Here is a 19,316-nt window from a genome sequence, read left to right as displayed (position 1 = left end):
TGGACTGAACACCGGTGGAGCGGATTGCTCTAGCTCCGGCGTGGAGCAGCTGACCGGTGCCGGAACAGGCACCGGTGGAACAGGCACAGGCTGTGCCGGACTGACGACGCACACCACTGGCTTGGTGTGGGGAGCAGGAACAGGCCGAACCGGGCTGACGATGCGCACCATAGGCTTGGTGCGTGGAGCAGGAACAGGCCGGGCCGGGCTGACGATGCGCACCATAGGCTTGGTGCGTGGAGCAGGAACAGGCCGGGCCGGGCTGACGACGCGCACCACAGGCTTGGTGCGTGGAGCAGGAACAGGCCGGGCCGCCGGGCTGACGATGCGCACCACAGGCTTGGTGCGTGGAGCAGGAACAGGCCGGGCCGGGATGACGATGCGCACCATAGGCTTGGTGCGTGGAGCAGGAACAGGCCGGGCCGGGCTGACGACGCGCACCACAGGCTCGATGCGAGGAACAGGAACAGGCCGGACCGTACTAGGGACACACACCACTGGCCCTACGCAGGGATCAGGAACGGGCCGGACCGGACTGGTAACACACCCCAGTACCTCTCGCCGTGCCTCTACACTTTCCCTCTCCTCTGTGACCAGTGGCCCCCTTAACCTGGCGGCCTCCTCTGCAAACCCGCTGGACCGCTCTATCGCGGCCTCCTGCTGCCCCGTCGTCCACGGCGTGAGCCCCCCCCTAAAAATGTTCTGGGGGTCTCTCCTCCCCGTGGGCCAGGCCCAGTCGAGGTTGATGTCCTTTAGCGATACCTCTGGCGCTGGCTCCTGGACACGCTGCTTGGTCCAGTGTTGGTGGGATCTTCTGTCACGATCGTCGGATACAGAGGACCAAGGCGCAGCGTGGAAGGTGAACATATTTATTAAATAATGATTACACTAACAAAAACAACAAATCGATACGTGACGTCCAAAGGTGCAAAAACACAAACCTACACAGGAACAAGATCCCACAAACACTGTGGGAAAACTGGCTGCTTAAGTATGGACCCCAATCAGAGACAACAAGCAACAGCTGATACACGTTGCCTCTGATTGAGAACCACACTGGCCAACATAGAACTACAAAACTAGAACGAAAAACAAATGAAAACCCACACCCTGGCTCAACATACTAGAGTCCCCAGAGCCAGGGCGTGACAAAGCTGTTGATAGGTGCTGCTCGTGGTGCTCAGCATAGGAAGCACAGTCATTCTCCCTGCTGTCCGTGAGGTGTGACGGTCTCATAAGTGATTTCCTTCTTTTGACTCTCTACTCCCCAAGCAGCTTGTGTACTGTCAACATGTGGTTTCCAGGCAAACACGTTTATAAAGTATTCTCTTTAAGCGCAAATGTCTGCAGGGAAGCTTTTATTTGTATCATAGTGTATCCAGAAAGACAATGGAATTACACAACAAGGCTAATTCCCTGGGAGGACTCCAGAAACCTTCACACACACAAATGCACGTGAACACACAAATCACACACACACGCATACACACTCAAAAGTACACAGAGTTGCAATTTGTTTCATTGTGGGGGTCTGAACAGCTGTTGTCTAAGAATGAACTGCCCATGCCAATGCTGGCACTCAATATCAACTTCCTTCCAAAATGTTGTAACATCATTGTTTCATAGTCCAAGGTTATTTGGAGGGGAAGGGATGTGGTAAAGGTTTTAAAAGTGTTCAAAACATTCCTCTCAGTATGACAGAGTACTACAGTATAGGGTCGAAGTATACTACACCACTGTCTTTAATACTTCTACTTATGCGAAACATAATCAGAGATCAGCATCTCCAGACAAACACATTATTATTACTCTGTAGATATTACTCAGTTGTTATTGCCCGTGTGTATTTACACATGGATAGATTGATGTACATAAACAAAGGCCTGAAGAATTTGGTGGTGCAAAAAAAATTATTTACACTGAGATTCCTAGAAAACTGTCCATTAATGTTTATATACAGTATTCAGATCCCTTGACTTTTTCCACATTTTGTTACGTTACAGCCTTATTCTAAAATGGATTAAATTGTTTTTTCCCCTCATCAATCTACACACAATACCCCATAATGACAAAGCAAAAACCATTTTTTAAAATATTGTTTTTACAAATAAATAAATAAATGAAATATCACATTTACATAAGTATTCAGACCCTTTACTCAGTTCTTTGTTGAAGCACCTTTGGCAGCGATTACAGCCTCAAGTCTTCTTGGGTATGATGCTACAAGATTGGCACACCTGTATTTGGGGAGTTTCTCACATTTTTCTCTGCAGATTCTCTCAAGATCTGTCAGGTTGGATGGAGAGCATCACTGCACAGCTATTTTCAGGTCTCTCCGGAGATGGTAGATCGGGTTCAAGTCCGGGCTCTGGCTGGGCCACTCAAGGACATTCAGAGACTTGTCCCGAAGCCACTCCTGCGTTGTTTTGGCTTTGTGCTTAGGGTCGTTGTCCTGTTGGAAGGTGAACCTTCGCCCCAGTCTGAGGTCCTGAGTGCTCTGGAGCAGGTTTTCATTAAGGATCTCTCTGTACTTTGCTCCGTTCATCTTTCCCTCGATCCTGACTAGTCTCCCAGTCCCTGCCGCTGAAAAACATCCCCACAGCATGATGCTGCCACCACCATTGTTAGCACAGCTGAAAATTGTTGTGCTGATTAAAGAAGCAATAAAACTGGCCTTCTTGAGACTAGTTGAGTATCTGGAGCATCAGCAATTGTGGGTTCGATTACAGGCTCAAAATGTCCAGAAACAAATAACTTTCTCCTGAAACTCGTCAGTCTATTCTTGTTCTGAGAAATGAAGGCTATTCCATGCGAGAAATTGCCAAGAAACTGAAGATCTCGTACAACGCTGTGTACTACTCCCTTCACAGAACAGCGCAAACAGATACATTAGAGTGTCTAGTTTGAGAAACAGACGCCTCACAGGTCCTCAACTGGCAGCTTCATTAAATAGTACCCGCAAAACACCAGTCTCAACGTCAACAGTGAAAAGGCGACTCCAGGATGCTGACCTTCTAGGCAGAGTTGCAAAGGAAAAGCCATATCTCAGACTGGCCAATAAAAAGAAAAGATTAAGATGGGCAAAAGAACACAGACACTGGACTTTTTCTTTGCAACACTGCCTAGGTCAGCATCCCGGAGTCGCCTTCCAGCTACAATAGCCATTTACAACATTAACAATGTCTACACTGTATCTCTGATCAATTTGATGTTATTTTAATGGACAAAGAAAATGGCTTTTCTTTCGAAAACAAGTGAGCCCAAACTTTTGAACGGTGGTGTATATATATCACGACTTCGGCCGAGGCTGCCTCCCCGAGGCTGCCTTGTTCGGGCAGGCTTCGGCGTTCGTCGTCACCGGAGTACTAACCACTGCCGCCCCAATCATCATCACAATTGTCTTGTCTCGTTATCACACACACCTGGTTCTAATCCCATAATTAGTCCTTGTATAAGTGTTCCCTCTGCCCCCTTGTCCTTGTGGGTGATTGTTTATTGTGAAGGTTAGTGAAGCTCGGTGGAGCTCGTGTATTTTGTTTGACGGGAGTATTTTCCCGTGTGCCTTCTATTTTCCAGTGCACCTGTTTTGTGCCCTGGAGTGTGTTTGCCGCAGTTCTGCGTAAACCTGTATTTTGCGGATTAAAGCCTGTTTTTCTGTGATTTACCCTCCTGCGCCTGACTCCTTCAACACCACCACATCACAATATATATATATATACAGTACCAGTCAAAAGTTTGGACACACCAACTAATTCAACGGTTTTTCTTTATTTTTACAATTTTCTACATTGTAGAATAATAGTGAAGACATCAAAACTATGAAATAACACATATGGAATTATGTAGTAACCAAAAAAGTGTTAAACAAATCAAAATATATTTTAGATTTTAGATTCTTCAAAGTAGCCACCCTTTGCCTTGATGACAGCTTTGCACATTCTGGTATATATCCCTAAAAAGCCTTATTTACTGTCCACAAATTGCCTCCAGGATGTTTTGGGTTAGACATGCATGGGACACTACTGTTGATATTACATTACTGTATTACTGTTTGGTTGTAATTGAACTTGCCTCTTGAGATTACTGCCATTCAAAAACTCCACTCCACCACTTTTGTTCCACACTATGTTCCACTTGCTTTTTGGCACAAAGTGTCTCTCTCACACACACAAACACAATAAATACTACAACCTGACCTTCCACCTTACTGGAGGGCAACTCATCTCTTAAAGCTAGATTCCTTGATTGAAACAATAACAAAGCGGCCACCCCGCCTGTGTTTTGGTAAAAAGCTAAGGTTTGGTAAAAAGCTAAGGGATGGGCCTAGAGAAATGCAACCACTCTCAAATTCATAGACAGAGCTATGGATGCAAGAACTGGCCATCCATGATATCAACATTATAGTTTTAACCATGTTTTGAGGTTATACAGTGTTTGTTTACATTTACATTGTTTACAAACATTGGAGTAAAACAAGCTTATATTTGGGGTTCTGATCCGGTACAACAGTTGAACTAAGCTCATGAGGCATTTCTAAGTTATATTCTTCAAGAATCAATGGGTATATATCATGAATTCCAAAAATGAAGTCCAAAAATGAATATAGCAACTATGGAACCAAGAACAGTATCCCCCAGTCTGCACTGTAACAAACTACAGATGGATGGTTCAGCAGGGGCCCGGCAGGCTCATCAAGCCCCCCACTCCCTGCCCTTTCCCTGTCTCTATCCACCCACAGCCTCCCATCCCATCCTACCCCCACCTGCCTGCCCAGCGCTGACCTCAGCAGGCCCCTGCCGCAACCCCCCGCGAACAGCTGTGTGCTGCATTCCTCCAGTGGAACGCCTGAAAATGCCAGAATTTGTGCTTGTTGTGCTGGTTCAGTTCAGAGGGCCCCAGACCTGGTTCTCATTAGGAGACATTAAAGAAAAGGACAGACATGGAACCAGAGACAGAGAGAGCGACCACTATCTGATGCCTTTCTGTGTTGCCATATTTAGCTCACTCTGCTGGCTGGTGTTGGGCCAGTTATCAAACAACAGTTGACATTGGCGGTGTTACTCTGGGACCCCCATTCCAAGTCCCTAGCCTCCCTCTGTGCAGAGCTGGGGCACCCTGAGCAGGGTCGGTAGAAACTGGAAGCATCCGGTTTTCAGAGGAAAAGCAGAGAAGATGCTTCCGGTGTCATTTGACCCCGCTCAGGCGTTTCATTTACGCCTGCTATGTTACAGATGTAGAATCTTAATTTGATCACTCTTTTGTTGCTGAGAATTTGCAGGAAATGCAAACTTGTAGTGTAGGTTTAAAAGGGCTTCTAAAGTTTGCAATTCCTACTTTAAAATGTCAGACTTGATTCGCCCTAATGATACATTTATCAACCCCTACAAAAAAATGTCAATTTATTATAATCAACATAATAATTCACATTTCCTGTTGCTGCAGGATTATTTTCCTGCTTTGGCAAACTGGCTTAAATTAAGATCCTACACCTGTAGGTTAGAGCTGGGGAAACAGCACAGGACATTGTGTTGTGTAAACACTTGCGGTCGCTACATTTCCAGGAAGGACTTTTGCTCCCAAATGATGGGATTCCAAGTTCTATTCTGAAGTGTTTGTGGTCAAGCCAAACAGAAAGCAAATATTGAGTCTGACAGAACTAACAAGTCCTCCAAACAATGACCAATTCCAACATGGCTAATTTGACCGTTTTTAAACTAATCCAAACCCTGTCTTTGTGTCTAGTCCCCATGGAAAACAGTGTGCTCTTGAAAACCCCAAAAATAGTTTCAGCTGTGCTGCCAAGCACTTGTGTAATACAACAACTATCTCATGACGTTGAATCTTTGGGTAAAAAACAGCTGAACTCAATGTGATTCTGCTTAAAGAGGAAGAGAGAAAGAGACAGAGAGAGAACAAAAGCAAAAGCGAGTGAGAGAACAAGAGTGGGAGTCTGAATGTGGCTATTCCAGGCAGTCCGGGCTAGTGGCCAACAGCTCATGTGTGATACTATGTAATAAAACCCAATTATTACGGTATGAGATGACTGTACTGTCACTGTGTTCAGGAGGAAATCCCCAGTCATACCTTAAAGTGCAGGGTATAATGTACGGAATTCCCTCATCTGCGGCTGGTACACATCTCCCTGTGCTTCCCGTCCTACCATGTACCAGTAACGCCATCTCTGGAGTGAGGGGGAAAGGATCTTTTTTGGGGTCTTCAAGGCAAAAACAACAATGCGGAATTATGACTCCTTCATTTAACCTTGCCACTCCATCTCTTTGTATGTCCAACATGGGGAACAAAGGGAGAGAGAGGATGGTGGGGGGCACTCCTTTATGAAAGAGAAAGGTCAGAGGCTTGTGAGTCATCTTTGCTGCAGTGTGTCCATGGATATAGCAGAGAAGCACAACAGTAGTCAGCGGTAGTCAGTCAGTGGCCACCGACATGATCACTGGCTTCCTGTATCGCACTGTGGCGCTCAGGGCCACCATCTTTACCTCAATGGCACATTACAATATTTCCACACATTTTTCACAATATATTTCAGTTAAGCAACTGGCTTTAATGCTGCTGTGAATTTCCCAGACAAGGAACTTAAAATTGTCCATTATTAATTTCCAGGCTTTACTGGCTCACAGTTGGTGGGCTATAATGGTTTTACATTTACATTTACATTTATGTGAGGTTACATTCGGGTTAACCTGTCCTGTACTGTTATATTCCTTAAGTTCATTGCCTCATGGTGTGATGATACAGCCAACACACTGCAATGTCGTTCTGAGACAGTGGTATTTCACGGTGAGTTGTCTTTAGTTTGAGTCTTTCAGAACAGACAAACATAAAGATAAACTCACAAGATGTTTTATGCTCTGGTGGCAGATTTACAACGGAGAGCTGAAAACCACGACAAGAGTGGGGACCACCTGCCAAAATAAGAAGTTGCTACTACTACTTACTATGCAGTTAGAGTTTCTAACAGTTTTTTATTTTTGTTAAAAAAAATGCACCTTTATTTAACCAGGTAAACCAGGTGAGAACAAGTTCTCATTTACAACTGCGACCTGGCCAAGATAAAGCAAAGCAGTGCGATAAAAACAACAACACAGAGTTACACATGGGATAAAACAAAACATACAGTCAATAACACAATAGAAAATATATATACAGTGTGTGCAAATGTAGTAAGTTATGGAGGTAAGGCAATAAATAGGCCATAGTGCAAAATAATTACAATTTAGTATTAACACTGGAGTGATAGATGTCCAGAAGAAGATGTGCAAATAGAGATACTGGGGTGCAAATGAACAAAATAAATAACAATATGGGGATGAGGTAGTTGGGTGGGCTAATTACAGATGGGCTGTGTACAGGTGCAGTGATCGGTAAGCTGCTCTGACAACTGATGCTTAAAGTTAGTGAGGGAGATAAGAGTCTCCAGTTTCAGAGATTTTTGCAGTTCGTTCCAGTCATTAGCAGCAGAGAACTGGAAGGAATGGCAGCCAAAGGAGGTGTTGGCTTTGGGGATGACCAGTGAGATATACCTGCTGGAGTGCATACTACGGGTGGGTGTTGCTATGGTGACCAATGAGCTAAGATAAGGCAGGGATTTGCCTAGCAGTGATTTATAGATGACCTGGAGCCAGTGGGTTTGGCGACAAATATGTAGTGAGGGCCAGCCAACGAGAGCGTACAGGTCACAATGGTGGGTAGTATATGGGGCTTTGGTGACAAAACGGATGGCACTGTGATAGACTACATCCAATTTGCTGAGTAGAGTGTTGGAGGCTATTTTGTAAATTACATCGCCGAAGTCAAGGATCGGTAGGATAGCCAGTTTTACGAGGGCATGTTTGGCAGCATGAGTGAAGGAGGATTTGTTGCGAAAAAGGAAGCCGATTCTAGATTTAACTTTGGATTGGAGATGCTTAATGTGAGTCTGGAAGGAGAGTTTACGGTCTAACCAGACACCTAGGTATTTGTAGTTGTCCACATATTCTAAGTCAGACCCGCCGAGTGTAGTGATTCTAGTCGGGCAGGCGGGTGCAAGCAGCGTTCGATTTAAGAGCATGCATTTAGTTTTACTAGCGTTTAAGAGCAGTTGGAGGCTATGGAAGGAGTGTTGTATGGCATTGAAGCTCGTTTGGAGGTTTGTTAACATAGTGTCCAATGAAGGGCCAGATGTATACAAAATTGTGTCATCTGGAGGCCGGGGTAGGGGTAGCCAGGTGGAAAGCATGGCCAGCCGTAGCAAAATGCTTATTGAAATTCTTGATTATCGTAGATTTATCGGTGGTGATAGTGTTTCCTAGCCTCAGTGCAGTGGGCAGCTGGGAGGAGGTGCTCTTATTCTCCATTAACTTTACAGTGTCCCAAAACTTTTTGGAGTTAGTGCCACAGGATGCAAATTTCTGTTTGAAAAAGCTAGCCTTTGCTTTCCTAACTGATTGTGTATATTGGTTCCTGACTTCCCTGAAAAGTTGCATATCGCGGGGCTGTTCGATGCTAATGCAGTACGCCACAGGATGTTTTTGTGCTGGTCAAGGGCAGTCAAGTCTGGGGTGAACCAGGGGCTATATCTGTTCTTAGTTCTGAATTTTTTGAATGGGGCATGCTTATTTAAGATGGAGAGGAAAGCACTTTTAAAGAACAACCAGGTATCCTCTACTGACGGAATGAGGTCAATATCCATCCAGGATACCCGGACCAGGTTAATTAGAAAGGCCTACTCGCTGAAGTGTTTTAGGGAGCGTTTGACAGTGATGAAGGGTGGTCGTTTGACCGCGGACCCATTACGGACGCAGGCAATGAGACAGTGATCGCTGAGATCCTGGTTGAAGACAGCGGAGGTGTATTTAGAGGGTAAATTAGTCAGGATGATATCTATGAGGGTGCCCATGTTTACGGATTTAGGGTTGTACATGGTAGGTTCCTTGATAATTTGTGTGAGATTGAGGTCATCTAGTTTAGATTGTAGGACGGCCGGGGTGTCAAGCATATCCCAGTTTAGGTCACCAAGCAGTATGAACTCTGAGGATAGATGGGGGGCAATCAATTCACATATGGTGTCCAGGGCACAGCTGGGGGCTGAGGGGGGGCTGTAGCAAGCGGCAACAGTGATAGACTTATTTCTGGAGAGGTGGATTTTTAGAAGTAGAAGCTCAAACTGTTTGGGCACAGACCTGGATAGTATGATAGAGCTCTGCAGGCTATCTCTACAGTAGATTGCAACTCCGCCCCCTTTGGCAGTTCTATCTAGACTGAAAATGTTGTAGTTGGGGATGGACATTTCAGAGCTTTTGGTGGTCTTCCTAAGCCAGGATTCAGACACTGCTAGAACATCAGGGTTGGCGGAGTGTGTTAACGCAGTGAGTAACTCAAACTTAGGGAGGAGGCTTCTGATGTTAACATGCAAAAAAAAAGGCTTTTACGGTTACAGATGTCAACAAATGATAGCGCCTGGGGAGTAGGAGTGATACTGGGGGCTACAGGGCCTGGGTTAACCTCTACATCACCAGAGGAACAGAGGAGGAGTAGAATAAGGATACAGCTAAAGGCTTTAAGAACTGGTCTTCTAGTGCGTTGGGTACAGAGAATAAAAGGGGCAGATTTCCGGGCGTTGTAGAATAGATTCAGGGCATTATGTACAGACAAGGATATGGAAGGACATTGGAGGTAAACCTAACCATTGGGTAACGATGAAAGAGATAACATCACTGGAGGCACCGATTGAGCCGGTCTCCGCGTGTATGGGGGGTGGGACAAAGGAGCTCTCTGAGGCTGGTTGAGCGGGACTGGGGGCTCTACAGTGAAATTGTATAATAAGAACTAACCGGAACAGCAATAGGCAAGGCATATTGACATGGGAGAGAGGCATAAAGCAATCACAGGTGTTATTTGAGAGAGCTAAGACAACAATTGGTAATGGCGACGAAAGTTTGGGCTGAGGCTAAACAGATAAACAGGACAGGGTACCGTGTAAAGGAACAGTCCAGCAGGCATCAGCTGTGCAGCTGAGTGATCATAAGGTCCAGTGAACAGCAATAGGTGAGACCGGGAGCAGTTCAAATGGCTGCTACAGCACAGGCGAGCAGGAAGCACGGCTGTTGATTGCGTGTGCTAGCGGGCCGGGGCTAGCAGATGGATCTTCGTGGTCGTCGCAACGGGAAGCCTGTTGAAACCACATCAGACGTTTACGTCGGCAGACCTGTCGTGATGGATCGGCGGAGCTCCGTGTCGACACTAGGAGTTCCCGTCCAGTTGACAGAGAGGTAGATAGCCGGGAGATGGGCCTGGCTCGAGGCTAGCTCAAGGCTAACTGGTGCTTGCTTCAGGGTAGGTGGTGATTAGCCAACAACATCCATTTGATTGCAGCTAGCTAGTTGCAATGATCCGGTGTTAAGGTCCAGTGATTCAGTGATTCCGGCAGAAAATCCTGAATCACTGTGACTACACTCTCACACTGGGTCCTTCAGAAAGCACTGCACTCTGCCAACAATATGGTTAAGACAACAGTAAGAGAGAGTTACTTTTTTAATAGCCAGTAGATTAGCCTTGGGAGTTTGGAGCCAGAATGCCCTAGCCTCCCCTTTAAAAAAGCAGAATAAAGGAACATCTGGCCAAGGTGGTTGGCCAGTGAGCTTTTTCTGGTTATATAGAATTAAACGTGGCTAACTATAGGAATATCCTGTATAACGAGATTCCTACGAGCTCTTCCACTGTGTAAGCCAGGAGGATTCTTGAAATTGAAATCCCATGCAGGGGTTAAAACTAAATATACAGCTGGCTCAGCAAGAGAGCGATAAGTCTTATAGAGGGGGATGCTGTTATCATCCCTGTTAATAACAGCAATAACTACACACACACATCATGCACAGGAGAGGTAAGAGATCTGAGGAACCTGTAAACACCAACAGCTCAGTTAATATAACACTGCACTGATGGTTATGTTGGAAGCAGTCTAGTCAATCAAAGAGAAACAGAGACGCTTGGTGTGTGTGTGTGTGTATGTGTGTGTGTAGTCTGCACTGACACAGACATACCACCAGAGAGGGATGAGCTCCCTTTGCACTTGTCTGACCTCTCCCTATCACTCCCATTCTCCATCACAAGTGCCCACAGAGGGGAGAAAAAAACAATTTAAATTAACTTCTTAACCCAGAGAAACAGCTTCAAAGGGCTCTGGGTCTGACTTTCTAGCAGATGGGGAATTTCAAGCATAATTTTCTAAAAGTGATTGAGAATGTTCCCATCTGAACGTTCTGTTCCCATCAATGTGATGTTAGGCAACAATCAATGGGTTTGACAGACATAAGGCCTAGTAAGGGGTCATCCATGATCTGGAGAGAGTTGTGTAACAAATAGCCTACCCGAGTGCTCTCTTTTTGCTTGTCAGGGGAAAAAGCAATAGGAAAGAGGATTTACCAATTTCAAGCATCTACTGTATAACCTACTTGACCTATCTCCCGCATTGCCTTAGAAAATCCACCAACAATCTCAATGCTAGACAAAGTAGCATCACCAATACTATAATGGAAAGGGGGAAAGGGGATACCTAGTCAATTGCACAACTGAATGCATTCAACCAAAATCTGTCTTGCGCATTTAACCCAAGGAATAGATAGATGCCTGTTATTCAACTTAGTTGGGTTTATTTGTAGTGGACAAATCACCCCCCATCTCTGTGGTACTGTACTGTACCTGTCCCACTGACCAAACCACTCCACATCTGCCTCAGTCTTGAGATTAATTTACTACTAATGGCTCTACCATACAGGCAACCGCCATGCAGAAACAATGATCCACCTTTCCTCCTCCTCATTGTCTTGAGATTGGGGCTTGACATACATTGGTGGTTGACTGTGAGCGTAGCGTGTCACGTTTCCGTGACCTCTATTGGCCAGAGCAATTCCAGGGTTCCTCCTGCCGCCCCTGAACTCTGATTTTCCGCTGGGCGTGCAATATCAAATGCGCCTATAGGCTATTTAGTGTGGTCTCAATCAAATGATCCATAGCCTATATGCTATAGGCTACGAAGTGCATGCATTTCTAAGATAGCTGCTGGGATGGTGTAAATAAAATGAGTCTGCATTACACACTGCAGTGAGTATTCCAACCCTGAGCCCGGCCTGCTCTGCTCTTGCTGATTTAAAAAAAAATGTGTGTGCTGCCTAACCAATGGCTGTGCTGTGTAGGCCTATGGTGGCAGTTCAGGAGGAGAGTCAAAGGCTTCTTCTGTTTTCATTTTATTTTTATTAGGCCTATTCCAAAAAATGCTATTTAAGAAATAAGAGGTAGGCCTACCTGTTTGACAGACAAAATTAGGCTATGGTGCAATATCCATAGATTTGTCAGTCAATTCCTCCACCCACCATGCACTCTTTAAATAGCATACCTCTGTGTCAATTAAGGGCTGTTAAGTTAAAACCAAGACTCGAATTGAGGGGGTATGAGAGGGTATTCCATAGGCCTACCTTTTATTAAAGAAAATGGCAAAAATAATTTGCTAGCTTAAAATGTGTAAGAAAATAAAACGGATCAGTTTATATGAAGCGATCTATAACAGCGCTTTGGTCCCCAATGCTATATTCTAGATACAAGCTGATAAATACCCGGGAAAGACGTGACTCCGATGCATATGGGAATATTATTGTTTCATTTCATTGACATTCAGAGGCTGAGCTACAACCTTCTATAGCCGAGGAGACAAAAAAATGACTTTGCTTGGGAAGTCATCTAATTCTGTCACAATCTATTGATTAAGCTATTCACTTTCTGTACAATAGAAAATGTTTAAACCCAGACACATTTTGGGGAAACACTTGTGACCTTCTCTCATTGGGTTAAGCAACGGAAGAAGAGTAGCCAGAAGTTAAAGCTTACAATGTTCTGTGTTGGTAGGCATACTCTGTCTGGGGTGGAAAGGTAGGCATAACTGTTGAAAGTACCATGCTCAGATTCCTAATGCCATCTCAGATTTAATTATTTGCAAACAGGGACAGTTTTGTTGCAAACAAGACACACTGATTTGGCATTGGAGAAATATGATACGATGAACACATAGGCCTAGCTCTCTGTCCATTCTTAGCCGGTAATTTTGGAAATGTTTGTGGTATTAAAAAGATACTGCTAATATGTCAAATAATGTAGAATTGCATGAAATGTTTATTAAAGACCAATTGTTCTCAGACCAGCAAATAAGAGGATAGATTAAATCAATGCATTTACTATAAAGGAGATCTTCCCCTCCTTATCTTGTCCACAATGGTCTGCGAACCCACAACCTTCTGGCCTGCAGCCCTGTGCGCTATGAAAATTCCTGCATTGCCATGTAATGCTTACAGGACAAAAAACAGTTTCTAAAACTGCATATCTAAGGCTCTGGTCTGTCCAAGAAGTGAGGGTAAATGGTAGGCATGTTCATTGCTATCCACTTAATGTGTTAATTATTATTTTGGTATAGGGGAGGGTCACTTGTTTGTTTTTTAAGCGTTCAGGGAGGGTTTAGGTCAAATATATTTTGCTGAAGGGAGGGCCATCCGTTTTAATTTCAGAGAGGTCCAATTTTCTCCATGTAACCCTTACTATAAATAACGTTCACTCCCTTATGTGGAGAGGCATCAAGATCCCAGAGCTGCCAAGTGATAACAATGTGACTTGCTTTGTGAAACACACATTCTATTCTCAAGATGTTGAACAACCTTTCACTCTGGAGTTCCACATGATAACAATGCTGAAATAAATATTTTCACCATAACTGAAAACACTGGTTCTGTTTTCAAATATATTTCACCTCCTCCAGGGGCATAGTTAACTGTAACACATCTGATAAATAACTCCACCAATATCCAATACAGATTCATTATACACAAAAAATTACCAATATGAATGAACATATTTGAGATTAACTGGGAACAGTTAACTTAATAAGGAATAGGTAATAATCTCAGAAGTCTAGGTAATAAACTCATAAGTATAGGTAATAAACTCATAGGTAGGTACAGGTAATAAACTCATAGGTAGGTATAGGTAATACACTCATAGGTAGGTAAAGGTAATAAACTCATATGTATAGGTAATAAACTCATAGGTAGGTATATGTAATAAACTCATAGGTAGGTATAGGTAATAAACTCATTGGTAGGTAAAGGTAATAAACTCATAGGTATAGGTAATAAACTCATAGGTAGGGATAGGTAATAAACTTATAGGTAGGTATAGGTAATAACCTCATTGGTAGGTAAAGGTAATAAACTCATAGTATAGCTAATAAACTCATAGGAATAGACAATAAACTCATAGGTATAGGTAATATACTCATAAGAATAGGTAATAAACTCATAGGTATAGGCAATAAACTCATAGGTATAGGCAATAAACTCATAGGTGTAGGTAATAAACTCATAGGTAGGTACAGGTAATAAACTCATAGGTAGGTATAGGTAATACACTCATAGGTAGGTAAAGGTAATAAACTCATATGTATAGGTAATAAACTCATAGGTAGGTATATGTAATAAACTCATAGGTAGGTATAGGTAATAAACTCATTGGTAGGTAAAGGTAATAAACTCATAGGTATAGGTAATAAACTCATAGGTAGGGATAGGTAATAAACTTATAGGTAGGTATAGGTAATAAACTCATAGTATAGCTAATAAACTCATAGGAATAGACAATAAACTCATAGGTATAGGTAATATACTCATAAGAATAGGTAATAAACTCATAGGTATAGGCAATAAACTCATAGGTATAGGCAATAAACTCATAGGTGTAGGTAATAAACTCATAGGTGTAGGCAATAAACTCATAGGTGTAGGTAATAAACTCATAGGTGTAGGCAATAAACTCATAGTATAGCTAATAAACTCATAGGAATAGACAATAAACTCATAGGTATAGGTAATATACTCATAAGAATAGGTAATAAACTCATAGGTATAGGCAATAAACTCATAGGTATAGGCAATAAACTCATAGGTGTAGGCAATAAACTCATAGTATAGCTAATAAACTCATAGGAATAGACAATAAACTCATAGGTATAGGTAATATACTCATAAGAATAGGTAATAAACTCATAGGTATAGGCAATAAACTCATAGGTATAGGCAATAAACTCATAGGTGTAGGCAATAAACTCATAGTATAGCTAATAAACTCATAGGAATAGACAATAAACTCATAGGTGTAGGCAATAAACTCATAGTATAGCTAATAAACTCATAGGAATAGACAATAAACTCATAGGTATAGGTAATATACTCATAAGAATAGGTAATAAACTCATAGGTATAGGCAATAAACTCATAGGTGTAGGTAATAAACTCATAGGTGTAGGCAATAAACTCATAGGTATAGGTAATAAACTCATAGGTAGGTATAGGTAATAAACTCATAGGTAGGTATAGGCAATAAACTCATAGGTGTAGGCAATAAACTCATAGGTATAGGTAATAAACTCATAGGTATAGGTAATAAACTCATAGGTATAGGTTAAGAAAAATCATAGGTAGGTATAGGCAATAAACTCATAGGTAGGTATAGGCAATAAACTCATAGGTATAGGCAATAAACTCATAGGTAGGTATAGGTAATAACTCATAGGTAGGTATAGGTAATTAACTAATAGGTATAGGTAATAAACTCATAGGTGTAGGTAATAAACTCATAGGTATAGGTAATAAACTCATAGGTATAGGTAATAAACTCATCGGTATAGGTAATAAACTCATAAGAATAGGTAATAAGTTCACCAAGGTAAAACACCACAGTAGCCTATATTCAATTACATCCTCACTTCAAGTATGGGTAATTAACTTATAGGTAGGTATAGGTAATAAACTCATAGGTAGGTATAGGTAATAAACTCATAGGTATAGGTAATAAACTCATAGGTATAGGTAATAAACTCATAGGTAGGTATATGTAATAAACTCATAGGTAGGTATAGGTAATAAACTCATACTGTAGGTATAGGTAATAAACTCATAGGTAGGTATAGATAATAAACTCATAGGTAGGTATAGGATATAAATTCATAAGTATTGGCATAGGCAATAAACTCATAGGTATAGGCAGTAAAATCATAGGTATAGGTAATATACTCATAAGTATAGGGAATACACTCATAGGTATGGGTAATAAACTCATAGGTATAGGAAATAAACTCATAGGTAGGTATAGGTAATAAACTAATAGGTATAGGTAATAAACTCATAGGTGTAGGTAATAAACTCATAGGTATAGGTAATAAACTCATAGGTATAGGTAATAAACTCATAGGTATAGGTTTTAAAAAATCATAGGTAGGTATAGGCAATAAACTCATAGGTAGGTATAGGCAATAAACTCATAGGTATAGGTCAGGGGCGGTGTGTTCATTAGGGCGATATGGGCGACGCACTGCCAAACGGGAAAAGGAAGGGATTTTTTTTCTAATCAATTATATCACGGCAACAGTAGTTATGAGTGTTCTAATCTAGACGTCTGATCTGCCACTAAATGTCCAATCAGGCTAAAGTCGTGCTTCAAATGTCCCCGCCCGTTTTGGGGCGATTTCAGTCAGGTTGAAAATCGCCCAGAAGTCTCTCATAGCCTCTAATGTAAAATCAATTTTTTTCAAATATCAGAGCTTTCAATACAATCTCTATGGGTTTCTGAGGGCTTGCACTTACGCGCTTTCGTCATACGTAACATAACCATGAACGTAACTAAGAAAAGAGCGGGTAGCCTCATCAATCAATTCACTATTACTGTCAAAATGGCTAGCCTTCAGTGCAACGCGATTGTCTCTTTGAAAGAAGTTCCTTTTTGTCGGCGAACAAATCAAGATAAATTGGCAACGAAACAATTAGGACCTCCCAGACCAAATTTAATAATTCAACAGGTTTCTACTAAGCAGAGTCGTGAAAACTGTCTACGAGAATCGAGACGACCTCATAGAATGTTTTGAAGCCATTCGGACGGGTTCATTGGGTTCATTTGACTGGCTACGTGAGGATGCTACATGATGAAGATTTTATTTTTTTCCTGCGGCTTTTTCACAAAATCATGCCCCACGTCGACATTCTGTACCAGAAGCTACAGAAGAAGGACATCGATGCTGTCTTTATCAAACGTGCCCTCGACAGCTTCACAAGCAGTGTGCAGGCCATAAGGTAAGATTAAACAATATCATTCGATCTTTCTCAATGTTCATTTTTACAAATCTATACAATTGGCCAGAATATGGTTGTTCATATTTACAAATCTATACAATTGGCCAGAATATGGTTGTTAATTTTTACAAAGCCATACAGATAGCTGTGTTTACCTTTTCTAGAAATTACTTTCAAATTCTGTTTTCAGGCAAAATGTCTATCACTGTTCATTTTCACAAATCTATACAAGAGGGCAGAATATGGAAGTCTATAAAAATGTCTTATTACCAATAACTTGCATCAATGTTTTCAGTAGCCTCTATCAAAAGCTCCTGCTTGCTTGTTGTGAATTATGCTCAGGTGCACATATTTCCAATTCAACCATGAGGCAAAAAATGTGGTAAAAGCTCTTGTTGATCCTGCAATCTGAACAAATACCAAGATGCTGTATTTTCAGCTGATATTTCATTTGTTTATGGAAATGCATATTGTTTATGCAGTGTTGAGGAATGTGAAAGAACACCCTTGATTATTTTTACTGTGATAACTTATTTTGATTTTGTAAGCCAACACTTTTGAGATCAGTCAATAAATGCTTCTGGTATTGACTTATATGGTGCCCCTGTCTTCATGTTGTTGCTGGACATATCTTTTTAAAAATGTGTGTAGGTCACCTAAATCATCAGAAAAATTGCCCCCCCTGAGAATTTTTTCAGGAGCCGCCACTGGTATAGGTAATAACTCATAGGTAGGTATAGGTAATAAACTCATAGGTAGGTATAGGTAATAAACGTATAGGTAGGTATAGGTAATAAATTCATAGGTATAGGTAATAAACTCATAGGTATAGGTAATAAACTCATCGGTATAGGTAATAAACTCATAAAAATAGGTAATAAGTTCACCAAGGTAAAACACCACAGTAGCCTATATTCAATTACATCCTCACTTCAATGGAAAGTGACTACCTCTACTGGTGACAAGATGAACTGCAATGTCCATACGTGTATGGATTCCTAAAAGACGACCCTCAACCTTGGATCGTTAGATGTTTCAATGAACTTGAATGATCATAATGACTTAATTTCAACTATATGGAATTTCAATTCCAAGAAACATCAGGTGCATTCAACTTCAGCAACAAGTGACATTTTAACTCAGTTGGATTGTGTGATATGGTCATGATTTAAACAGGATTATCCTTGCCGCATCACCATCATATTTGTAAAAAGTGTACTAGTCCAAAACAAACTTAGTTCATCTCGCCTAGCCACCGTGCTTCTACGTCTGCATTGCTTGCTGTTTTGGGTTTTAGGCTGCGTTTCTGTATAGCACTTTGTGACATCTGCTGATGTAAAAAGGGCTTTATAAATGACATTTGATTGATTGATTGGAAACAAATTGAATAGAAAAATGCCTTCTGCTCATTAATAGGCTGCATTCCAGCATAATAATAGACCAAATGTGAACATCAATCTTAATTTATTCATACAGGCAAATAAATCACCAAATGTGGGGACATTAACTTTAAGTGACTTCAAGGAACATAATTATTCTGCGGTCCAACTCGAATAGCCAAATAGTAAAAGGAGAAACCATCTCTGGATACATATGGAATACTTACCGCTTATAGACGTGATCAAATGAAAGAGTACTGAGAGTTTCGCGCAGTTGAGCGGGGCCATTCTGTCGACCACAGATGAGCACAAGAAAGAGCCAAAAGTGTTGGCCGATAATAAAAAGCGATAAGGAGTCTCAGGTAACAGTCCAAAAGTGATATAAGTGATAAAAGTTCCTTTTAATTTTTAATCCAAAAAATCCTCAGATCAAAACGTAAGAAACTCAGCAGTTTTCCACGTATCCCATAGCTTGTTTTGCAGGACAGCTCCCCTGTGCAGTTTTGGTTCCACTCCGACTAGTCCTTGCAACTGAAGAGACAGATAAGTGCAGTCCCGGAGGGCAGGTGCGACCCGTGCGACGTTTCCCCTCCCCTCTTTCGAACTGAGTGAAATTAATTTAAACAAGCATTGCCACCAAGTGCGTGATTCTTAAAATATTTTGTAGAATAAAACAAAAGCCTCAGATTTTAAACTAAACAAAGCTAAATCAACCATCTATCCCATGAACAACGGTAGTGTATACTAATTAATGCGCAACTGTCCGAGATAATTAATA

At 41.8% G+C, this 19,316-nt stretch overlaps 1 protein-coding gene across 1 annotated transcript in view; it reads right to left on the bottom strand.

Moving 5' to 3' along the window:
• The window catches only part of LOC311105218 (vascular endothelial growth factor receptor kdr-like), an 83,642-nt gene extending 64,326 nt beyond the window's left edge, over positions 1-19,316 (bottom strand). The window contains exon 1 of the mRNA XM_084147287.1: positions 18,766-19,316. Coding sequence (XP_084003413.1) covers positions 18,766-18,826 — 61 coding nt within the window. The 5' untranslated portion in view covers positions 18,827-19,316. The remainder of the gene's footprint in view (positions 1-18,765) is intronic.

The sequence above is a fragment of the Coregonus lavaretus genome (assembly GCF_964263955.1).
Source record: "Coregonus lavaretus genome assembly, chromosome: 29".
In the NCBI taxonomy this organism is placed as follows: Eukaryota; Metazoa; Chordata; class Actinopteri; order Salmoniformes; family Salmonidae; genus Coregonus; species Coregonus lavaretus.
Note: the sequence above shows the minus strand (reverse complement) of the source record. Positions and strands in the feature narration are given on the sequence as shown.